Source organism: Drosophila busckii, chromosome 3L (assembly GCF_011750605.1).
Source record: "Drosophila busckii strain San Diego stock center, stock number 13000-0081.31 chromosome 3L, ASM1175060v1, whole genome shotgun sequence".
Lineage (NCBI taxonomy): Eukaryota > Metazoa > Arthropoda > Insecta > Diptera > Drosophilidae > Drosophila > Drosophila busckii.
In genome coordinates this window covers 12270983-12295670 of record NC_046606.1, presented here as the reverse complement: position 1 = coordinate 12295670, position 24688 = coordinate 12270983, and the positions used below count along the sequence as shown (strand labels likewise).

Here is a 24688-nt window from a genome sequence, read left to right as displayed (position 1 = left end):
CACAGCCGGTATAGTTATCGAACTTTTAAATTAAACGGTAGTGTTTTGCATGGTGTAAATTTTTATTTTTATTTGCATAAAACAAAGTGCGCAAAACAAATTGTAAGTAGGAATGCTTGAGATTATTACAATACCGAAAAATACACTAACTTATAAAGTTGGACTAGGATTAATTTTGAACACATTAAGTAGTGATAGACACACTTGTAAGGATTTTTCGTTTCGTCCACTGGATATGTACTCTATGGCTGTGAGCCAACTCGATCTAAAGGTAACGTGTTTTCTAAGGTCACTAAGATGCTGAACATGCTGAGAATATAGTAGTCAACAGGGATTGCTTACTATGAGTGGGTTGCGTTTAAGGATTTCGCTATTCGAGTCTTTCTCATTACGTTTGTAAAAATACTAAGCAGTCTTGCCGGTCCTAAATTTACTCGTTGTCTTTACGTGTTTTTGCTCACTGTTTTTGGCCTACAGCTGAGCTACAAGTCCGGATGCGGAGATATTATCTCCAGCACCCGCCGTCTTCTTGGCCACACGGCACACCAGAACCGGTGCTACACAAATTTCCACCTGGATTCTCTGCAAATCGTGGCCATATTGTATATACTCGTTCCAGCAGGGCACAGGATTTGCGGAATCGATGCGCATGCGAGGTGCCTTCTCCTGGGCAGAGGTTGCAAAGCTGTCATCCAACATTTGCATAGCAGACTCAGGATTCACCTATTAAAAAAAAAGTTCTGTATATAAAAATGATTACATATATTCTTAGGCATTGCTTACAAACTGGGTCTTGCATACATATCGATGAGCGGTGAGGCTTGCCTTAGCAGCCGCTGCTTTTGTGTGTTTCCACTTTGAGTTGGCGATGGTCATAATAGCCTGGTAGGCCATGGTATGCACGTGAATTCTGGAAATTAGGCGACGCTGCGTATCCTCCCGCCTCTTATCGTGGAAATCTTCTAGGAAACTTATAAACACCTGCCTCATTTGATCTAACGTATTAGCAATTCGTGGATTCCAGTCTGTGGCCAAAGTGGTGCGTCCATGCTGCAGCACCTGCCGCAAATTAGACAGCTCCTGTTCGTTCATGCCCAGCGAGTCCACATACGGCAACACATACTGTCGAAGCTGTTGCAGCAGCTGCAGTTCCACATAGCTGGCAAATTCAAAATGATGCAAAGTATCCCTTCGCTGGCTGGTCAGCTGTAGCTGGACTTGTCGCAAACGTGCCTCACGCACGCCTGCTTTGAACTTGAACATATCCATCATTTGCAGGCCGCTTATGACCAGCAGCTGTGGATGGAATGACTTTAAGGCCTCTGTTAAGTGCTCGACGGACTTAAGGAACGGATTATTTTTGTCGTTGTGTAGAATATAGCGATTGGCTCGTGGTGCCAAATATGGTCCCCAGATATCCCCCGCTTTGTACTCCAGTATAAGATGTATATCATCTTCTGGAATTTCCTCTCCAGCCACGCGCACCTCCTTGGGCAGCAGCGGCCGTAATCTAAAAAGGACTTAACTTAAAAACAAATCGATAAATCATATTATATCTACCATACTTTTTCGACATGTGTGCTCCGAGCAGCACATCTGCTCCTTCCAAAACAAAGCGCACAGCCATTAGGGGCGCATTACCACCCATGTACCAATGTTGCTTATCCATTGCCTTAGCAAACTCTATAAGCTCCTTAAATAACGTTGTATTGGGCATAACACGTCTGCAAGCAAAAACATTGTCTCAACACTGAGCGGAGCAAAGGTTGCTTTACTTACTCTGCTGCAGCACCATTCTTAAAGTAATAAGCAAATGACTCCACCAATTGCTTCTCGTTGTGTACCTCGTCCGCTATAAGATCTGGACTCACTGTGGGTATTTGCATTTTATAATGCGCCAGAAACTCTGTTGCATTGATTTGCAAGTCTGTGCAAGCGCCATACCCTATGGCTATTTTGGGTGCCGGTTCATAGGCCGCCTTCTTAAAGTCTCGCAAACCGCCTTCCAAGGCAAGAAGACCGGTTAGTAGCACGGTTGTGCGATTCAGCGCTTGCAGAGATAGAAATGCCTGCCAGATGATCGATATAAAGGCCGTGAATACCGAGCATCCGGTAATCCAGCCCATATATTTTATAGCAGCCGTCATTATTAACTTTTAACTTGATAACCTTTTGATTTTGTTTATTGACAACTCATTTTCATGTGAACTACAGTGCTGTAAACCGGTAAAGTTACCGGCAAGAAAACAGTGTTGATTTCGTTGTTCACATAAATCGATAGATTGATAAGTATTCCAAAGCCTGCTGGGCGCAAAAAGAGATTCAAAAAGCTTTCTCTTGTAACATTTCGAGTAGATATTTATTTTTAGATTTATGCGCTTTTACAATACAAAACATGGCTACATATAAAGGGGGAATGTGAAGGCGGCTTGCATGATAAGCTTAAAGTACGTGTTAAATAGAAAATTCAGCTGTGAGATGGTGACTAGTGCGTACGTGTATAAGTGCTAAGAGTGGTTGTGGCTAAGTTTGCTTAGTTGGCGCTTTCTGGTGCCGATGGCGACGGCTCCTCAATACGTTCTAATTTAATAATTAAAGCATTTATAATGCAGGCACCCGCCTCTTTGGTAAACCAGCAAAGATCGTTCAATAGATGCACAGAAGATTCATTTAAAGTTCCTGTACTGTTGCTGCTGCCCGCTGCTCGGCTCGACATGTTATCGCCATGTGCGGCGTGTTCAGAATGAATATGAATTGGATGGCGTCGCTTAGGCTCACCAGTTGATTTGCCTGAGGTGACACCAGAGATGGACTGATGCCGCACATACAGCTCAAAGGAAGTGGAAATCAGATGCACGCCCTGCTCGGAGACATAATGATGTTGGGGCAGCACAGGTTCAATGACCGTCGCATTGGGTGAATAATAGAGCTCAAGGCGTGTGCCAGGCTCATCCTTGTGCGTAGAAGTTGCCGCGTCCTCATCACTCTCCAGCGGCAGCGGTTGTCCACGATCCAATATAGCGCGTATTTTATCCACACGGCTCATATAGTAAAAGGGCAACCAATCACCGTTGAGATCAAGCTGCACCTGTGCTGCTAATGAGCCAGATGCTGAAGTGGAAGCGCTCGTTGCATTTACAGTGTGCTGGTTGAGCCTGAAGTACACCCAACCCTCCAGCTTATCACCATTGCCGTTGCTATTGGCATTGCAATTTGCGCAGAAGCAAATGGGCTCCAGTCGTGGATCGAAAAAGGCATGTGGCAGCACCAAGGAGGCACAGAAGCGCTTCACCTGCTTTAGATACTCGCAGGTAACAACAGGTGCGCCACCAGCAGCAGCGGCAGCAGGTGCGTTGCGGAGCGAATCTCGTGCATTGCCGCTGGAATGCGTATCCGACTCTACAGAATTAATCGAAGAGAGATCCAAATTGAGCAGCGATATTTGATCAGGCAACAGGTGATGTTGCATGCGTGTATATTCATTCTGTTGCAGCTGCTGCAGCAACAACAAATGGTTCATATAATCAATGTCATCGTCTTCCAATACATTGTCGCCAGACTCAACAGATTGCGCGCGTTCATTGGCCACCACATCTGCTACGGCTTCTGTATTGTTTTCACCATGTTGATCTGGCTCATGCGAAGTATCCATGGGCATAAGCGGTGCAGGTGACTGCTCCTCATACTCCTTGTTTGTGTCGTAGACGCCGCTGGAGGCATGTGTTTGGCTAGTGCCATTGGTGCTGCTAGCAATGCCGCCGCCCGTTGAAGTGTTGAGGGAATTCTGAAAGCGCTGTGTGCTTTGACTGCGTTGTATGTTGAGATTCGTGTTGTGCTGCAGCTGCAGCGACTCACGCAGGCAACTGTAATAGAAAATAGATTAATAACTGCATTCGAAATGGATAAAAATTGTATGAACCAAGTGGAAGAGGAGCTGGCTTGCTCGTTGCGCTGCTGTTCCATGGTGCGATTTTTTATAGAAATATTTAATAACAGATTCTCGGAAACACTCTCCATAACCGAACGTGTCCTGCACAAAGCAAATATATATATAAATGCTATTGACATAAGTAAACAAGCTCAACTTACATAGCATTGGAAGCGGATGAGCACATAGGCAAATCTCTGGTGCTTTCACTTAATGGTTCTGTATTCTTTTCCTTCTCATGCATCTCCAGATGCGCCTTCTCGCACTGCTGCGGCATATTGTCCAGTTCCAGCGCTTCAGGTGCCTCTAATATGGGCGTGCCATTTGCATTGCGTGTGGCATCATTGCCCGTAAGCAGCGTAATCTTCTCACACTTGCCATAAATATCAAATATGGGATACACATGACTGGGCAACCCGCTGGCCAGATCTTCAAGATTAGTAGAGCCCACCATAATGACTGTAACGAAGGCAAGGCTATGAAAAAACTTGTCTTTGATTATTTATCTTTTTACTTACTCAATAAACCCGCATGAGTGAGCGTTAGTGTTATGACTGTGCCCACTTGCAGCTGCTCCAGTGCATCGCCATATTTGGAAGCCGTCACTTGGCCATTGATGTTGATGTAATCATGTGTGGCCAGCCAGCAGCTGCGCTTGCAGTTCAACAGCGATGCTCCCACAGGCATAGTTTGTGGACATGCGGCCAGTACGCCTAATCCAAGCGTGCCCTTCCATTTGTTGTTAATGGCATCCACCTTGATGCTAATGCTCTCGCCCTTGCAGAGCGGCTTGTTCAGGCAAACAATTGCTTGATTATAGGACTTGAAACGCGTTGCGCCACGTCGATCTTCAGTCAGACGCACATGCTTACTGGATATGTCAACAAACTCATAGTTTTGAGCCTCTGAATCAATCGACTCCAGCATTGAACTGTCCTGTTTGTTGAGTGGATCCATGCCAAAGTCCAGCGAATCCTGCAGCCGCAGACTACAAGGCCGCAAAGGTGAAGCTGGTCCTTGTGTGGAAATCACCTGCACAGCCATGGTGGAGCCCATGAGTTCGGCCACCACATAAACTGTATTGGGTATATTATGGAATTGTATATTCACGTGCTCGGAGTTGAGCAATATGTTCAGCGTATTATCCACACGTTCCAGCGTAATGCGATCATCCGTACGTAGCCATTCCAGCGAAGCCAAGGAACGCTGCACGCAGCTGGAGTTGAGGCGCACCTCATTGCCGCTCACATACCAAATGTTGGCTGGGATGCGCTTCAAGCTACTGGGCAGCTTCTTGCGCACGCTTTCATCGCCCAGATTGAGATCGGTTATGCCAATACTAAGCGAGCCTGCCAAAAAGTTTATATAGAATACAAACATTGGATATAAAGTTTATGCACTTACCCGCATACATAGGATTAATGGAGGTTATTTTGATTTCAAATGGCGAACCGACATTAAGCGGATGCTCTGAGAATACCAAACAATGCGACAACGCTGCCTTGGAGCCCGTAAAGCGTGAAGCCTCTGTCCAGTCTTTGGTTAAACTCACATTGCCCGAAACGCAAGTCCAGCGATGTTTGGTCTCCAACGCCGGATGCTGTATAACGGATGTAGCCTGGCAGCTCTGCGAGTTTTCGCTGGTGGCATATGGCGCACGTATGTCCACCTGGGTTTGTGTCAAGCTCACCTGTGCACACTGCCCATAGAGATCAATAATGGCCCAGATGTTGGGCGCATGGCACTCGCCCGCGGGTCCTTGATCCATGCCATCCACAAAGAAGTGTATATAGATGCCATTGCGCATGACGCCGACGCGTGTGCCCGTGCCCAAGGTATCCAGATCAATCAGCACATTGGTGCGTATGGTTTTGCGGTTGTGAAAGATCATGGGACCGCAGAGTATTATAGTATCGTTGGCTTCTAAATCCGTTGCATTGGGCGCCAGCTGTATGTCCTCCGGACGCGTGCCAGTAACGCCAATCTCTATGTTGCCCGACCAATGGCGCACCATGGTCTCCAGCTCTACCTCAAAGAGCTCACGATTGCGCAGCGGTCGATTACTAAACACAATCGCATCATTAAACTCTGCCAGAGAGTTGGGACGCGAGGCAGTGAGTCCGCTGTTCGAGATGCCCGCATTGGCGCCGTGTATGTTATGGAAACGTAGTGGCACCTCGCTATATAGCGTTGTATTCGAAATGGTAGAGTTGCCAGTGTCCGGACTGCCGCACTCGGAGGTGTCTATAATGCTGGCCTGCGCTGCTTGACCATACAGATCGATGACGCCGTAGACACGCTCTGGCACATTGGTTGCCGCTGGTCCTTGATCCACTCCATTTACCCAAAAGTGCAAAGTGCCGTCATCCTTGCGTACGACGCCCACGCGGTCGCCAACCTGCAAGCGATCCAGATTCTGACCATATTGTTCAATGACAGTAACGCCATTCTGCATGACACCATTGCCAGTCATCATCCAGGTGCCAGAACTAAACAAATGTTTATTTATTATGAACTAATCATATGACATTATATTTTTATTACTTACCGCACATTGGTCATGGTGAAGGGAAAGTCCAACTCATCGGCAGTGTGCGTGGTGACACCCATTTCCACTGAACCTGCCCACTTGGTAACCACACGCTCCAGTCGCACCTGGAACAGCTCATTGGGCCGCAATGTACGTCGCGTAAGCACAACGCCATTATTAAAATCATCAGCGGCGCTAAAATATAATTAAAATTTGTTATTTACAAAGTTTGCGCCAACTCTTAGTCATGCCACACTAGGTCTGCTCACTGTGAAGACTGAACCCGGACTGATGGGGCTCAAGCTGCTGAGCAGCTAACCAAGCATAAACAGCGCGGGCTCAGGCTAACACACTCACTGAGACTGAGAGAGGCGCTACTAAAATTTGCGCCGAATCTTAAAGACGCGCCACCCTAGGTCTGCTCGCGACGAGGACGGAACGCGCAATAAGGTGACTCGAGCAAAAGTCAGCCGCCTCAGAGAGGAGCGCAGCTAAGCAGCTACACAGGCAAAAATAGCGCGGGCTTAGGCCAACAGGATCTCTGAGACAACTGAACTGAGAGAGGCGCGCGCTATAATAAAAGAATTTCTCTTCTACTCACTTGGGTCGGAGAGCAGTGCGTCCGCTTTGAGTGACAGTCGCATGGCTACCACAAATGGGATGAAAAGTGAGACGATCATCGTTGCGAGTGCCGCGAGCACTGGAAATAGTTTCGGCCAAGCCTCCGACGGCACCAGTCACATTTAACTCGCTCTCCGGGCTAAGCAAACTAAGCGTTGGCGTGCCAGTCTGAGCATGACTGCAGGCTAAGGTCATGCCTGCCACAATGTTGTTGCGTCTGGTGACCAGATTTTGTTGCTCACGCTCATCGCGATCCACAATTGTCACCTTTATAGTCATACCATAGAGATCGATGACGCCCCATAATGTGGGAGCGACGCGTGTCGCAGCCACACCCTGATCCTGGCCATTGATGTAGTAGTGCAGATTGCCATTGGACTTACGCATCATGCCAACGCGATCGCCCTTCACGTAGCTCATCCAGGTTGAACTCGCCGTACTGGCGTCGTGTGCCTTTGCCATTAGGTTAGAATGCCACAGCCGGACATCATAATGGTGCCGCTGCGCATGTTCGTCATGGTTGCCGGAAAGTGCAGCACGGTAGGATTGTGCGTGGTGACGCCCACTTCAATGGAGCCAGACCACTTGTCCACGAGTTTATCGATGCGTATTTCAAAGAGTTCATTGTCACGCAGTGGACGATGTGTCATAACGACGCCATTGTTGAACTCATCCAATGGACGCCGTCGCTCGGCAGAGCGAAAGTTGGGCAACAGCTTGACCAAGGAGCCACAACGTGTATGAAACCGCAAACGATCGTTGACATCATAGTAATCGCCAGCAGCATTTGCGCTACTGCTGTTTAAATTAAGACGCGCCAGTGCATCCAGATTGCCGCTTTCCAGCACGCTGACATCTACGCTCATGGGCACGTCTAGATTCTGCACCACCTGCTGCAGTGGTTGCTGCAAAGGCGAATCCATGTGTGCATCTATGTTGACACTCGAATCTGTGGGGCAAAGCGATACTTGGACGCAACGTCCATAAAGATCTACAAGAGCCCACAGAGGCTTCGGCATATTTCTAGCTGCCACTCCTTGCGATTCGCCGTTAACATAGAACACAAGCTCTCCGCCAGAGGTGCGCATAACGCCCACACGATCATTTTCCTTGAGTGTTTCCAAATCGGTGCCATAAAACTCAATCAGACGCCGTCCATCCTTGCGCACGTCTATGCCTGACATTACCCAGGTCCCATTGCGCATGGCTGTGGCGCAGGCAACAATCTCCAAGTCATCGGGCGACTCTGAAGTGACACCAATTTCAATGCTGCCGCCCCAAGAGTGGTTCTGTAATATCAAAATATTATTAACAGCTCCCAACTTTTAGGCTGTAACCTATTACCTTTTTCTCAATGACCACCTCAAATAGCACATCGTCCGTTAGTGGCCCAGCGCTGAATACCAAAGCGTGACTAAAGTTACGCATAGAACGCTGTGCTGAACGATTGTTATTCCAGAGTGTTATGGAGCGTCCGCAACGCTCATGAAATGCTTGTGACACCATAGCATTCGCACTATTGCCGGCCATAATTAACGACAAAGCTAGACTTTTAATTGCACAAAGGTTTCCGTTAGCCCGAAAATTTTGTTACCACAACAGGCGGCATTGATTGTCTACATTCACTAACATACTGCACATACTGCGTTATTACTCTACACACTTGATACTTATTTTCTTATTATCTACTAATTTAAACATATTTGCCGTAAACAATTTTAGTGCATAATTCTGCTTAGTGCTGCAAACACATTGATACACTATCGATAGTCTTGAAGAATTTCGCCAATATCGATGTTTATTTTGTTAGCGGCTTGGATACTTTTCAATGCAATTTGCTTATTTATTGACATGAATTGAATTGTTAGGTATTTGATTGGCTTTAGTTTTAATTCAGTTTTGGCGAATTCGCAATTTTCAAATAGTGATCAATCGATAAGATATGGCATGTTAATGTATTCGTGACCAGTCACAGTTCAATGACTATCGCACTTGCGAACACATTTTTCGGAGTCGTTTCGCAGAAAGTAAATAAAAACAAATTAACAAAAAAGCGCCAAAAAGGAGCATTATATTTTGTAAAACGTGTCAATGCAGCTGCAATGGCGACAGCAGAACATGCCAAATCAAACAATGTAAGCCCTTCACCTAAAATAAAAACAAAAAACACGGAAGCAAATTCGCCAAGACAGCGCAGACTACAAACATCGATGGAACGCTTACAGGTGCAACAGCCAAATGTAAGTAGACGTTCAGCTGGCACCAATTGGCAGGCAGCCATGGGTAAGGGCAGCGAGAATGAAGAGCAACCAAGTAGTGCAGCCGAAGAGTCCAAAGAACCGCTGACCAAATCGGCACGCATGCGCCTGAAACGCAAGGCACAAAACAATCGCTTTCTGGCAATGGATTGTGAAATGGTGGGCATAGGTCCTAGTGGTGTCGACGATATGTTGGCGCGCGTGTCTGTTGTGAACAGAGTGGGAGAAGTTTTGCTGGATAAACATGTTAAGCCACAGGAAGCTGTAACTGATTACCGCACCAGCGTCTCGGGCATACGTCCCAGCGATATAGCGAAGGGCGAGGACTTTCAAAAGGTGCAAGCTGAGGTGGTCAAGCTATTACAGGGTAAAATTTTAGTAGGCCATGCGCTACGCAATGATCTCGCCGTGCTCAAAATCAAGCATCCCATGACACACATGCGGGACACCTCTCGCTACAAGCCACTTTGCCGAATTGTCTCCAATGGCCATACTCCTAGCCTCAAGCGTCTCACATTGGCGGTGTTGGGGATGGAAATCCAAACCGGCGAGCACGACTCTGTGGAAGATGCTCGCGCTGCCATGGGGATCTACAATCGCATAGCCACCGACTGGGAAAAGTACGTGGAAAAGCGGCAGCGCCAAATGTAATCTTCGCAGCCTTACACATAAGCTTATATCAATCATATGTATATTAAAAAGATAATCTGTTGAGTTAATGTAAAACATGTTAAACTTAAAGTATATGTATTTTATTATTCCTGGCCATGTATAGCATTATGGCGTTCCATTAGTTCAAGCCAAGGATCCTCTACCATGGAGGTATGAAAGTATTGGGAATAGGTGTCTGCTTTTGGATTATGATGTTGATGTGACCCTCTTCCTCGGCCGCCACCTCCACGGCCCCGACCACCTCTGGAGAAAAAATTTCGTTGTTGCTGGTGATAGTGCTGTGGTGGCTGTTGCTGGTGGTACTGCTGTGGCTGGTGGTAGTGTTGTTGCTGTTGTGGCGGCGCATTATTCCGAAAAAAGTGTGGTGGATTTGACGAGGTTCCCGCTCTGTCTTCGAAGAATCCAAAATTTTGGCGCGGCGGTGCATTGTTTTGATAAAAATGCGGCCTATTGGGGGTGTGATTTCCACGCTGATTAAAAGTGATCTGCGTGTCGTATCTTGATGTTTGCGAGGGATACTGCTTTATATTTTGTGAATATGGCGGGAAATCATTGCCATTTCCACCAGGTCCGCTCATAATTAAATAAAATTAACTTTTCTTATCAATTGTAAACAAGTTAAAGAATTACTAGAGATGATAAACTGTAGAAATTTGCATATCGGATGTATATATCGTATGCCCAAACATCGATATATTTAACTCTATATAAGGTTGAGTTCGACTCGACAGGTTCGTATGAGTTCGACTCAAACATTCGTCTCGCCGTTGCAGCAGCACGGGCCATATCATCTCGCTCGCACTTATTCATCTCAAATCTAGCTTCTTTTTTATTGTTTTTGTTGTCGTTGGCGTGTGCAGTACGTGTGCGCGGGTGTAATTCTCGCATTTTGTTTAAAAATAATGCAATGTGTCCTTTAGGTTGAAAAAGAGCATTAGTTATAGCAATACCGCAATAGCAATCGCAATCGCCATACCTTTAAAAATCTCAAACACGACAAACGGGTGTCGCGCGGCCGCCTGTTGAAAAAAAAGTGCATTTTAAACAGTTGCAGTGGAATTTCGCGTAGTCAATAGAGAAGTAATTTAAATGCAATTGCTAACTTAAAAGCGATTTCAAATTAGTGTTTATAATAAAAGCATAAATTTAAATCAAGGCGTTTGCGCTTTACACGCCTACAGGGAGCCGCCAGCATTCTATTGAATCTGCGCTTTGTCTGTGCGCGAGTGTGTGAGTGCATATGTTTGATTGTGTGTGTGTGTATGTGTGTATATGTTTGTTCAGTTGCAACAACAAGCACATTACTCACTTTGTGTCATTATTTATGCTACCAACAAAATTCTTTTAGGGTGTGTGTACACACATACTCACATACAAATAAATAAATTCATAAATTGCAGTTATACTCGTAAAAGTGCTTGCATTGCCGAAATTAACAACAACAATTGTAACAACAGTAACTTTTTCTCCTTTGGTTTAGTATCACATACAAAACTTCAGACACACAAATAAAAAAACATAAAAAATTCAAATTTTCGGCGGATACTTAGTGCATAAATTTAGCGGCTGCAGGGGGAGCGCAGGCGAGCCAAGCAGCAGCTTTGGATATCTTCAACGAGCTCAAAGAGCAACTTTCAAGTTGCCCCGAACGCACGCGCACACTTTGTCGCACTGTATGGGGCGCGGTATCCTCGTCCCTTAGCACAGCGCTATCTGGAGCGGCGAGCATCGAAGCCGGCGACGCGCGGGACGACGGCGGAGGTGGTGGGGGTGGGGCAGGCGCAAACGGCGGCGGTGGCAGAGGCGGCGGCGGCTGGTGCAGCACCACCACAACTGGTAGAACTGAAACCGCAACAACTGGAAGAGCCAGCGGTCGCTTTGCCACCATAATGGGCGCCGTCAAATCTCGACCCATTAACAATACGGATGTGGAGCACGATGAGCAGCAGCATCACCAACATCATCAGCACTCCATGCTGCGCAATGGGATACACAACACCACATCCTCGGGCACGCTGCAGAAACAGGATCTGCGCTATGACATCGGTTCCAGTTCCCAGTATCATCATGTGCGCCAGCCGAGCGTGCGCAGCCGAACCCAACAGCCGATGCCCACCACCGATGAGCTGGATCGGCGCTTTGCCAAAGTATTGGTAAGTTCAAAGATCCCATCCAGACGCCCCCAACAACAACAACAATAGCCGAACACAACTCCAGTCCCTACACTCAGGCAATGTGCGTCTGCTTTGCTGAATGCATGTGATTGATGATGAGCTCATCGTCTGTGCGTGTGCGTGTGTGTGTGTGTGTGTGTGTGTAAGAACGATACCTAAAATACAATAAAAACCCGTTATGATGAACATATTAAGCGCATTTGCAACTCAGCTGCATAAATCATGTGATTTTCAGCACATTTTCAATGCTTGCATATGCTGCTGGGTCTGGCTCTCTCTTTTGCCTTGGGCGGCTGCTCTGCTCTACTCTTTTCTGTTCTGTTCTGTTTGTCATGCATGTTGAGAGCAGAGCAACAAATCCAAGTTAATTAAACAATACACTGGAGTGTGTATATATTTGTATAAATAAGACAACACACAAAATATATTGCCAAACCTTAATTTTAAGCGTAGACACATGCAAATTGATCGATTGACATTCTTGCTCTCTTTTGCTCACACACACACGCATACAAATACACTGCTGACTCATTGAGAGAGGCTGCGCTGCGCTGCTCTGCTCTGCTTCGGGCTCAGCTTATCTGTTGCTTGGCCAGCCAAATTGGGAATAAGTATAAAAATAAAACATAAATACGAACAACGAAATCTTTATTTATATGCGCCCAGCTCAAATTCTCACTTTATCAACGTTCTCGGTCGAAATGTGTAACATGAAACGCAGCTTAACGAGTTTCGTTGCCTTTTGTTAAACAATAAAAATGTTTATTATCAAGTTGTGGTAGGTGGTGGGCCATACAGATAATTAATTAGCATAACAATAAAGATGACATAACAATGTTTAAATAATCAGCAGAGTGTTTAAAGTGCGTTGCTGCTACGATTTACCGATTTCTCATTTTGGCAATTCCAAGTGCTTTTTGTTTACCTTTGGAGCAGCAGCTGATGTTTTGTCATTTTTTTGGTAGCAGGCGAGGCCAAAGGCTTTAAGCTAATTTGTGTTGACTTTTGTTTAGGGGCTAAACTGCTAAGTGGGGCTCTTTGCCCTTGCCCGAGCGTCGCGTCCATGAATAACAAACAAATAAAGCAAATGCCTAGGCAATCGAAAGCAATTGTTTGTTTAATTCAGGGCTATAAATAGTGGTTGCCTCTAATAATTTTTTGCGTCTAATCGGATGCAGTTGCTCGCCACCACCGCCGACGCCGCCGCCGCTGCCGCAGATGCTTCCGGTTAGTTGTTGTCGTAGCTCATGCGTGGGTTGATTGAACTTTACAATTTGCATAAAGACGCACTAGGCAAAGAGACAGAGAGAGCTTCCGAGAGCGGATCAGCCGGCGTATCCATGTAACGGCATTTCAGACATTGATTAACAATGGGAATTGCTTGCTTTGATAATTTCTGCAGTTATTTTTAGTAATGCGGAAATGCTAGAAGTTGGATGCTGCTGTTATTATTATTGTGTGGACACGTACTTGGAAATTCACACACATATTACTCAACTTTAAATCGTAAATCTGTTTAAATTCAAATTAAACATTTACATTGTTTTTATGGCTGGCCGCAGCAACTCTCGCTTGTGGGTGTCGTTAGGGCTAACCACATAAAATCCTCATTAATTTACACAGCTTTCTCAATGACTTTCACTCAGTTTACAATCAGCAGCAGCATCGCCGAGGCTTTTGTATTGCATAGAACTACATAGACTATATCTTAATGGCTTGGCAGATCCAACAAAAAAAAAAACAGAGACCAAGTGTACATCTGTTATTTTTTTGTAGCCCATTGGAGTTGATTACTTTGTCAGCATTTGTCCATTTGCAGTGCTTTATCTAATGGCATATTGTGTGCATGTATTTATCTGTTTCATGTGTGTGTGTGTGTGTGTATAATGCCTAGCATTTGTTTATCAGCGCCTGTGCTGCAACTTCCTTGGGCGGTCGACGCTTGTGGCTTGCAAAAAAAAATTCAAACTGGGGTAAACATATCTAAATATATATCTTTGCTAATGCGCATTAAATGAGCTTTTTATCTTGCATGTGAACTGTTCTTATATCATTATTAAAATGACCTCAAGCTGTTAATAATTTTTATATTAAGTTTAAGCATTTGTTTGTCAACAATTGTTACATTTGTCAGTCAAATGTTTATTCACATGTTTTTCATTAATTTTCTCAGTCAATTACGTTTCTCAGTCATTTGACATGCGACTTGTTAATTTTCGTTGTGTGTTAATTAAGCTAAACAATAACTTTATTAGCGTAGACTGTAAATATTTATAACTATTGCATATAGTATAAATATTAAATTTGATGAGGAAGTGCAATTCAATAATTTACATAGCTTTTTATTTTGACTTTCAATTATAAAATAATTTGCAACACTTATACGTAACTTTAAAGACATAAATTAACAAATTATTGTAAATTTATGATTGATTAACTGTTGGCTATTTACAAAACCAGAAGTGGCTGCCACTAATGAGCTGCAGTTTTGTTGTAGATTGCCACAGCCAATGTCACAACACACGCCACTCCCCGACCCTCAACACTCCAGCACCCTTTACGCTTTTTAAACAACAAAACAATGTAAAATAAAAGCATGAGCAATATAATAAGCGTCTGAGTCTGACTCTCATTATTGTTCACGGCTCAATATTTATGTCAGAGCACAAGGCAATCATAAACGACACATATATTTTTCTATATAAATTAGTCGTACTGTACACACACACACTTACATATTTATAGTGTATGTATGCATGTGTGTAGTAATCCGCATGGCCTGTCGCACCGGATACGCATTTTAAAAAATTTTTTATTGTTGAATAGCGCGCACTTAGAGGCCTGCGCTCCCACTCTCTCGCTCTCTCGCTCCCACACTGAGTGTGTGTGTGCCTGTGTGTGTATGTGTGTGCATAATTTGGAGCCTATGGGACGCCATTTGACGGCGCCCATGACAGATGAGTAAGCGTCTTGAATTTTATATACAAAAGACACACTCAGCGCTATAAACATATGTATATATAAATTTATTTAATTTAGAAGTCGTTGACAACTGTTCGTGCTTATTAAAAATTGACTGCTGAATGCCTCATATCACAGTTATATACAAAAAGGCGTTGCTATAAACTAAATAAATACGCATAAACTAAAACTATATTACTCAATGAATATTGTTAGCGTAGATTTTGAAGCAAATAAATTAAAACACTTTATTAGTTGCTATTCCAAACTATTTATAAAGCATATGATACAAAAAGCAATTCAATGTATTTATAGTTTGTTTTGAATGTTTGCAAAATCATGGACTTAGCTTCAACGCCAAATTCACTTTAGAAATTAATCTTAAACTACTGCGTAGCGTATTGTGATTCATCTTTGATTTATAACAAAAGCAAATGTAAATAGCAAAACTAATAGTATTTGATTGTGAGTAATATACACCAGCAGCAATTGGGCGGGCAATAAATTTATTCAGGAAAATTTCATGGAAAATGCTTTAGATCTGTTTGCTATTTGCTTTTAGATTTAGTAGCTTAGCTAACAAATTGTTTGCCTATTTGGCTTTGTCGCTGAGGCAAGCTTATGGGGCAACCAAGACGAGTCCACACCCTGCGCTTTGCAACAGTTCTCAACGCGCCCTTTCCGTTGCACATGTGTCTGCCTGGCTGTTGGCACTTTAATTAGAACTGCAGCTGCACCCAAATTGAAGTCACGTAAGCATATTTGCTGATTTCATTAGAGCTGCATTCCCGAGCAGCATACCAGCGTCGTCGACGCTGGAACTGATTGCTATATACTATATATTCCAACTTCTTTTTTGGTTGAATGCGCTTGGCTCATCAACAAATCAGACAGACGAGTGTCGCATTGGGGCAACATTTTGGGGTGTGTTATTGTTGTGAACATGGCTTCATTTGTTTACCGTTTTCATTTTGTTCAACAGGTGCATAAAGCGTGAACTTAATGCGCCATGAAATTTCCTCACACACAGCTGAGAGTTTTGTTTAAATATTTGGGTTGCAACAAGTGCAAATTTTTTGCTAACAAAAATTTGCAAGTTTTTATTACAAAATAAAATACATTTTTTAACACGTTTTTGCTGATTAAACAAAACGGCATACAATATATGTATATTTGTTAATACATTTAGCACAATTACTCATTGCAATAATAATTTATTTTTATAGGCTTCAATGGATCTGCCGCCGGACAAGGCCAAGCTGTTGCGTAACTACGATGACGAAAAGAAATGGGATATGATATGCGATCAAGTAAGTAGCATACTAAATTAATTATTAGTTGGGCACAACAAGTGCGTGCAAAATTCGTATCTGCAGCTTTGTATCTAGAACTAGAGCAAAAGAGACTCGACTCTTGCATGTTTATCAGCAACACATGCTAATGTTCCGCTTCCTGTTTATGCCACAAACGCAAATTCTTTGTGCAGTTTGTCAGCGGAAAAGCTTAACCCGCAAGCCTCTCACCCCACTTAGTTTAGTGTGTGTGCCAACGCCTAAAAGTACCTTGTACACCACTTTGACCTTTAACTTTAATACACACTCGAGAGCGCTCTAATTAACTATGTTAACTATGCCTTAATTGTATGGAGTGCGTCATAAAAGCAAAAGCTACACAGCTATATAAACAAATTCTTTTGATGTTATAAAAATGTCTGTGGCTTGTTGTTGTTTGTTTAAGTTCAATGTAAAGGTTTCGCTTTAATAAATTAATAGCAGCGTATAATATTATAAATAAATGCTTGGCATTTATAATGAAACCTGATGCCCATGCGCTTAAGAATTTATTGTAATTCTCTTTTTTGTTTATCTCTGCGCAATTATCTGCAGCTCTCCATTATATATATATATATATGTTTATATATTTGTTTGTTTGTATGCAGTGCGTGCTGTTGTCATTTATTGTTGTTATGCGAGTGCAAAATGAATTCAATTTCAAAAAACAGTGGCGTGAATTCAAATGCTGGCCATTTAATATATAGAAATGGATTTAATGACTTCTATATAAATGTGTGTGTGTGTGTGTGTGGTGTGGCTTACATGTGTATGGAGCTTGCTTCAAATATGTTTAACGTGTGCGACAGAGCGTGCCAGGCCATGGTTGTTTCTATTTGATTGCGTGGCAGGCAGGCAGGCTAGAGATGGTTGGAGCGTTGGAGCTTGGAACTGGGTCACTGAATTTTCAAGAGCTGCGCCTAGGTTCAGTCGCTTGCGCTCGCGGCGTTGGAAGCTCTCCAAGAGTCGCGCTTTTGTCGTCGTTTCCTTAAACACGCCAAGACCTGTTTGCTGTTTTTTATTTTTTTGTTATTCCAACATAATTCAGTCGGCTCGTGAATGAAATCGCAGCCCCCACACAACAATGGCGAGGACTAAGACCTGGAAGCCAGTCAGACAGGCAATTCAATCCCAAAGTCTCGAGTCTTAGTTGCAGTTGAAGTTGCAAAGTCTGAAGCTTGCGAAACTTGCCACAGCGCAGCACCAGTGACAAAATGCAAATTATTATGACTGCGATAAATTGCAGTTTTTAATCGTTGCCTGGCCTGACTATATATGCATATATATAATCTACCTCTCTCTGTCTGTCTTTCGTCGCTCTCTGTCTACACCTCTGTGGCTGGCGTGTTTGACTAGGAAAAGAATGAAACTGGTTATTATTTCTTGGCGTTGCAGGCTAAGCTTAAAACCCACACATAGTTTAAGTTGTAGTCATGCGTTGAGTTTTCTTCAAGTTGTTTGGCATAGTAAAAAGTCCAAAACAAAACAAGTATACCACGCTTCATGCTTAAAAAATGTTTTAACTTAGCCAAGCCAAGCCGTTCGATGTGCCGCGGAGCAGCAGAGACTCCCCACAACATAAACATGGGGCACACACACTCGAAACTATGCTGAGCCCCAAGCCAAAATGCCACACAGTGAGAAAATCTTGGTATTGAAGTTGGGTTCAATCAGAGTCTATAGTATTTGGCTCAAATATACAAATATGTATAGAGGAACAGAATTTTTATTATAAAAATATACCAGGGTACTTTTTTGGGGTGCCACAGAATTTCAAATCAAGCTCAAACCAATCCATAACTTCGTGCTGGTTTCAGGCTTCGCAGATTCCACTTTGCTGGGCAAGACAATTTTTTGCTGTCGTATCTTATTATAATATTCTAAAGAATGATTATTCCAGAGAATGAATATTCCAAAGAACAAAATCTGTTCTCTCTAGATAGAAATCTAGAAATTTCTGTGGTATTTTTATTCAAACCAGAGTCGATTTAGATCTTTGCCTGAATTCCATTACCAATCAGCTCTCTATAGAGCGTCCCACGCTGTCGCTTGCTGCCAATATAAATCAAGTCAAGTTCTCACTGCTTTTTCTCAGTGTAATACACACAACGAACACCAAATCAAAGCGTAGCCAAAACAAAAGTAAAAGCCGCAGCAAGTTAGTGTTAATGCATATTGCAGGTACATATATTTTCTATTTTCTTTGTTGTTTTTTGGCAGCCATACAACAATATTGCTTGTGTATATAATAAACAAAGAAAAATTCCAAGATTGCGGCAGCAGCTACTGCAATTTAATTGATAGCCCAAGTGCTGTGTGTTTAATAAGCTTAAGATATTGACCATTGATTACTTGGAAAGGCATCTGCATCATCAGCATTGACATCATCATCATCATCATCACTCATAGCGTAGTGAACTCGCTGCTGACAACTGACAACTGTTTACGCTTTTATAGCTGCTTGCGAGTTAATAACAAATAATAAAAAGTTGCTTAAAGAAGCGCCAATTAGTTGGCCAATTTTACAGGCAGTTTGCTTAAGCTTTGCAGTTGAGCTGCATTTGTCTTTAAGTTTAGAACGCTGAAGCTAATATAACTAAATAAAAAACTCTGTTTTTCTAATTCCAGGAAATGGTGCAGGCCAAGGATCCACCCTCACATTACTTGAGTAAATTGCGCACATATTTGGATCCAAAGGCGTCGCGTAGTCATCGGGTAAGTTTAACTTTTAACACAACTCTCTCTCTCTCTTTTCGCTCTCTTGTGTTTTTCTAACTGTAGTTTGAACTGTAGTTGTTGTTGTTGTTTCATTGTGTGGTGCGTTTGTCTGTCTCTCCAGTGTTGAGAGCTTATTAATCAACCTTTATTCGATATTGACAAGCAAGAAAACCAATCCAATTACAAAAATTTATTAATGTGTAAATTTCAATTTCTCTACTCACAAACACTGACAAAACACACACACCACACACACACACATGTACACTCACCCACATCCTATCCTGCCCAACCTAACTTTTCCACTCTTCCGCTCTCATTCAATGTTAACCCTGCTCACTGTGTTCTCCCCCACACTTTCTCCTCCATCTCCCCACGCACTCTGTCTCTCTCTCTCTACTCTCTTTGCACACTTACAGCTTTATCTCTTGTACTTCTTTTGCCAGAAACGCAAGATGGTGGGCGAATCCACATCCACACAGGTGCTGCGTGATCTTGAGATCTCGCTGCGCACCAATCACATCGAGTGGGTGAAGGAGTTTCTGGACGATAGCAACCAGGGCCTGGATGCGCTCGTTGACTATCTAAGCTTTCGCCTGCAGATGATGCGCCACGAGCAGCGATTGCAGGGCGCACTCTGCGTCTCCGAGGAGCGCTTGAATCTCACCAATGGCGTGGACGCCAACGAGGTGGTGCTCAACAGCAGCTCACTCAGTCCAGTGGGCAATGTCACCAGCAATACCAGTCATCACACCAATGGCAGCCTGCTGGACAGCTCGCGCACGCCCAGCACAGTGGGCAACGCAGCCCATGGCAATCAGCTGCTCTCCTACAGCTTTGTGCGTCCCAGCATGGCCGAGATGCTGGACAGTCCCAGTCTGAAGCGTCGCTCGCGTCACATTGCCAAGCTGAACATGGGTGCGGCCACCGATGACATACACGTCTCCATCATGTGCCTGCGCGCCATCATGAACAACAAATATGGCTTCAATATGGTCATCCAGCATCGCGAGGCGATCAACTGCATTGCGCTGAGTCTGATACACAAATCGCTGCGCACCAAGGCGCTGGTGCTGGAGCTGCTGGCGGCCATTTGCCTGGTCAAGGGCGGGCATGAGATCATCTTGGGCTCCTTTGATAACTTTAAGGACGTCTGCCAGGAGCAGCGACGCTTCCAAACGCTCATGGAGTACTTTATGAACTTTGAGGCATTCAACATCGACTTCATGGTCGCCTGCATGCAGTTTATGAACATAGTGGTGCACTCAGTGGAGGACATGAACTATCGCGTGCACTTGCAGTACGAGTTCACAGCTCTGGGCTTGGATAAATATCTGGAGCGCATACGTCTAACCGAGTCCGAGGAGCTCAAGGTGCAAATATCCGCCTACTTGGACAATGTTTTCGATGTGGCAGCGCTTATGGAGGACTCCGAAACGAAAACGTCTGCGCTGGAGCGTGTGCAGGAGCTGGAGGATCAGCTGGAGCGCGAAATTGATCGCAGCTCGGATCTGTTGTACAAATTCACTGAGCTGGAAACGGAGAATCTTACACTCAAGGCGGAACATGAGCAGCTGGCCATGCTGCGGCAAGAGCGCGAGGAGCAGCTGAATACGCTGCAGCGGCGACTGCAGCAGAACGAGCAGGAGCTAAAGAAACGGGACACGCTGCTGCACAACAAGAATCTGGAGCTGCAGACGCTGACACGCTCGTTGCCACGCTCCGCTTCCAGCGGCGATGGTTCGCTTGTTAATGGCGGTGCCTTACTTATGGGCTGCTCTACTGGTGGCTCAGCTACGCTGCCACCACCTCCGCCACCGCCCATGCCAGCTACTGCAGCGCCGCCTCCCCCTCCGCCACCTGCGCCGCCTGCTCCGCCACCACCACCTGGTCTAAGTCCACTGGGCAGTCCCAATGGCAGCATGACTTCCACAGCGCCTTCGCCACCGCATGCGCCGCCCATGCTTAGCTCCTTCCAGCCACCGCCGCCGCCTGTTGCAGGCTTTATGCCAGCGCCTGACGGCGCCATGACCATCAAACGCAAGGTGCCTACCAAATACAAGCTGCCCACGCTCAACTGGATAGCGCTCAAGCCCAATCAGGTGAGTCTGCTGCTCTTAACAGGACAAACTTTTAGCTTACGTTGCGCTTTGTTTGTTTTACAGGTGCGTGGTACCATCTTCAATGAGCTGGACGATGAGAAAATCTTCAAGCAGATTGACTTTAATGAGTTTGAGGAGCGCTTCAAGATTGGCATTGGCGGCTCGTTGCATAATGGCAGCAATGGCAGCGAAGTCGACGGATCGCTGCAGTCTTATCCCAGTAAACGTTTCAAGAAGCCCGATAATGTGTCCCTGCTGGAACACACGAGGTTAAGAAACATAGGTAGCCAATCTCTAAGCATATATAAGGCAATCCTTAATGCATATTTGTCTTTCTAGCAATCTCTCGTCGTAAGCTGGGCATGCCCATTGATGAAGTCATTGCCGCCATACATAGTTTGGACTTGAAGAAGCTATCGCTGGAGAATGTGGAGCTGCTGCAGAAGATGGTGCCCACAGATGCAGAGATCAAGACCTACAAGGAGTACATAATAGAGCGCAAGGACCAGCAGCTGCTTACCGAGGAGGATAAGTTCATGCTGCAATTATCACGCGTCGAGCGCATCTCCTCCAAGCTGGCCATTATGAACTACATGGGCAACTTTGTAGACAGCGTGCATCTCATTAGTCCTGTTAGTTGAACGCACTTCTAAACTTGTAGCATTATTTACTAATTTCTGTATTTTTGAACTTGCAGCAAGTGCAATCAATTGCTGCTGCCTCCAGCTCGTTGAAGCAGTCGCGCAAATTCAAAGCTGTGCTGGAAATTGTTTTGGCTTTTGGCAACTATTTGAACAGCAACAAGCGTGGACCTGCCTATGGCTTCAAGCTGCAGTCGCTGGACACGCTGATTGATACCAAGTCCACGGATAAGCGTTCCTCGCTCTTGCATTACATTGTGGCCACCATAAGAGCCAAATTCCCAGAGCTGCTCAACTTTGAGAGCGAGCTCTATGGCACCGACAAAGCCGCCTCTGTTGCGCTGGAGAATGTCGTGGCCGATGTGCAGGAGCTGGACAAGGGCATGGAGCTGGTGCGCAAGGAGGCAGAGCAGCGTGTCAAGGGCACACAGACGCATATACTGCGCGATTTCCTGAACAACAGCGAGGATAAGCTCAAGAAGATCAAAAGTGATTTGCGCCTGGCGCAGGACGCGTTCAAAGAGTGCGTGGAATACTTTGGCGACTCGTCACGCAATGCAGATGCAGCAGCATTCTTTGCACTAATTGTGCGCTTTACGCGCGCCTTTAAGGTGAGCTCGTCAAGCTTTCATTTATATTAATTATTTATATTTTGTGTTTGTTTTTTAGCAACACGATCAGGAGAACGAGCAGCGTCGTCGTCTGGAGCAGGCGGCTGCTTTGGCTGCATCGAAAAAGGAAAGCGATCAGGTGCTGATGCGCAACAAGGTCAACCAGAAGAAGCAACAGGTGAGTGGACGGCTGAGTGGAACATTTCCCGCACCCAAGTCGGTCAACTCGTTCAAGTTTATGTCATTCCTTTGAATTGCATACCACATATATTGTTTCTATTGTTTGCTATTGAACATCAAATTGTAACCTGTTAATTGCTTTTATAATTTTATAATGCAGCAAATACATTGCCTGCTTGACCTTGCCAAGCCAGCGTAGCACACTCTCTCTGGATATGTCTCCCTAACTACTACTACATAGCATACCAACTACACTCCCCACCACCACTCCACCCATAGCACACAAACAAACAAAAAACACATTCTGGTTTATTTGGCTAACACCATACCCTAACTAATACCAATGGCTGTGGCACTGCCTCCGAGCACCGCTAATCCAATTGACTTACCTAATTCCCCCAAATCCCCAATGCTAATCTAATAAAAATTACATACATTGGCATATCATTTTACCTGAACTTTACCTCTGGCAAGACTTACATGAAAGAAATTCGACCAACTTGGGCCCAAAATTCGTCCGTAATTTAGTTAAAATTATTACCATTCAAAAAGTATTACATTTTGGTTTGCATTGATACTAAACCTAAATAATTGTCTTTACGTTTATTAAATTATTTCCTGCTAACCATTTATTTTAAAATTTGTTTAATAATCCCTACTTTAGTATAATTTATTTTTGGTTTTTCTTGGTGTTGGCTATTGTCTAATGCGAGACTTGTTCTTCTTTTTTTCTTCTCTTTTGTTTGCACTGCATGTTGTTGAATTCAGTTGCCTACAACTTGCGCACTCTCCTTACAGGAAGCGGTCATCAATGAGCTAAAGACCAAGACGCATTCGGTGCGTGAGAAGAAGCTGCTGCAGCAGGATGAAGTTTACAATGGTGCGTTGGAGGATATACTGCTGGGGCTGAAGAGCGAACCCTATCGCAGGGCAGATGCTGTTAGGCGCTCCCAGCGACGTCGCATAGACAATAATCGCTTATCACGCACTCTGGAGGAAATGGACTGCTAGACACTCCAGGTGCAAACTTATGCAAAACGAAACGAAGTAAATAGAAAAAAAAGCGACAAGTCGAAACGAAAACTGCAATATGTGATTGGGCGATTCAATTGTTTGGATACACACACACACACACACATACTTATTTAGACTCACATTCCCCATTTCATACCAACCCCATCTCAACCTACCTTATTCTTTTATTCGAATATATTTTTAAAACTTAATTTTTTTCATGCTGCTCAAATATCAAAATTCTTGGTACTACTCTAAAGCAGTATGCCCACCCACTCTCTGTGAATCTCAATTTATTTTGAGATACTTATTTCGATCGCCAAAATGTGCGTTACACATATTTGATTTGCTTTACCGCTTAAGTTATAAATTTTTATAGTGTATTTATCATTATTTTATTGTTAAATCTAAAGTCTGTAAATATATGCATGTAAATGTATATTTAATAATTTCTTGTTTAAGTTTTTTTAACCCAAATTGGAACATCTGTTTTGCATCCGAGATGGCAAAGTTATATTCATACATCCGCATTATGTATTTTAAAATGTATTTTTCTATTAAGAAATAATTTGTACGCCAAGTATGAAACGCATTAAATTTGTACATTTTTCTATATCAATTAATTTAAAATTATGTTTTTAATTTTATTCCAAGTACTCTATAAAAAGCTGCAATAAAAAAACAACACAAATGCCAGCAACAAATGAACAACGTTTTGTACGCAATATAAATTTTTAGAAGTTTTTACATTTTATATATATAAAAAAAGAACAAAGACAAAAGTAAAAGACAAATTATACACAACTAACTGCAAACAGTTTTATAAACCATTTTTAAGTAGAGTTTTTATACAAAAAATTATACATTAACCAATTTATTCTCACAAGCCACGAAAATTTTGACGAAGACTGATAAGGGGCAGTTTATATTAACAAATACACGCAATT

At 43.9% G+C, this 24688-nt stretch overlaps 5 protein-coding genes across 8 annotated transcripts; 2 read left to right on the top strand and 3 right to left on the bottom strand.

Annotated features, from left to right (window-relative positions):
* Positions 1–57: 57 nt before the first annotated feature.
* LOC108598614 (ADP-dependent glucokinase) lies at positions 58–2247 on the bottom strand. The gene is made up of 4 exons (XM_017985313.2): positions 1780–2247; positions 1566–1724; positions 784–1510; positions 58–723 (listed from the first exon to the last, which is right to left on the bottom strand). Exons 1-4 carry the CDS (start codon positions 2145–2147, stop codon positions 472–474), a joined length of 1506 nt encoding a protein of 501 aa, XP_017840802.2. The 5' UTR covers positions 2148–2247; the 3' UTR covers positions 58–471.
* A 90-nt stretch (positions 2248–2337) lies between these two features.
* LOC108600687 (neuralized-like protein 4) lies at positions 2338–8746 on the bottom strand. The gene is given in 10 exon segments (XM_017988399.2): positions 2338–3863; positions 3920–4030; positions 4090–4387; positions 4447–5277; positions 5333–6417; positions 6477–6653; positions 7060–7484; positions 7486–7542; positions 7544–8368; positions 8424–8746. Coding segments are annotated over 10 exon segments (5325 nt in total). The 5' UTR covers positions 8610–8746; the 3' UTR covers positions 2338–2533.
* Positions 8747–8978: 232 nt separating this feature from the next.
* LOC108598780 (RNA exonuclease 4) lies at positions 8979–10061 on the top strand. Its single transcript, XM_017985520.2, has one exon. It carries the CDS (start codon positions 9059–9061, stop codon positions 9986–9988), a length of 930 nt encoding a protein of 309 aa, XP_017841009.2. The 5' UTR covers positions 8979–9058; the 3' UTR covers positions 9989–10061.
* Positions 10017–10652, bottom strand: LOC108598781 (U1 small nuclear ribonucleoprotein C). The gene has a single exon (XM_017985521.2). The coding sequence runs from the start codon at positions 10585–10587 to the stop codon at positions 10093–10095; it is 495 nt and encodes a 164-aa protein (XP_017841010.2). The 5' UTR covers positions 10588–10652; the 3' UTR covers positions 10017–10092.
* A 907-nt stretch (positions 10653–11559) lies between these two features.
* LOC108600431 (formin-like protein) lies at positions 11560–24132 on the top strand. Of its 4 annotated transcripts, none has more exons than XM_017988004.2 (9): positions 11560–12162; positions 16371–16454; positions 19104–19190; positions 19640–21295; positions 21359–21578; positions 21635–21927; positions 21993–22547; positions 22606–22725; positions 23496–24132. In XM_017988004.2, exons 1-9 carry the CDS (start codon positions 11899–11901, stop codon positions 23736–23738), a joined length of 3522 nt encoding a protein of 1173 aa, XP_017843493.2. In that variant the 5' UTR covers positions 11560–11898; the 3' UTR covers positions 23739–24132. The 4 variants fall into 4 exon arrangements, with proteins under 4 accessions (XP_017843493.2, XP_017843492.2, XP_017843491.2 ...); XM_017988003.2 differs by having other exon boundaries at positions 19613–21295; XM_017988002.2 differs by having other exon boundaries at positions 11808–12162; positions 23526–24132.
* Positions 24133–24688: the final 556 nt, after the last annotated feature.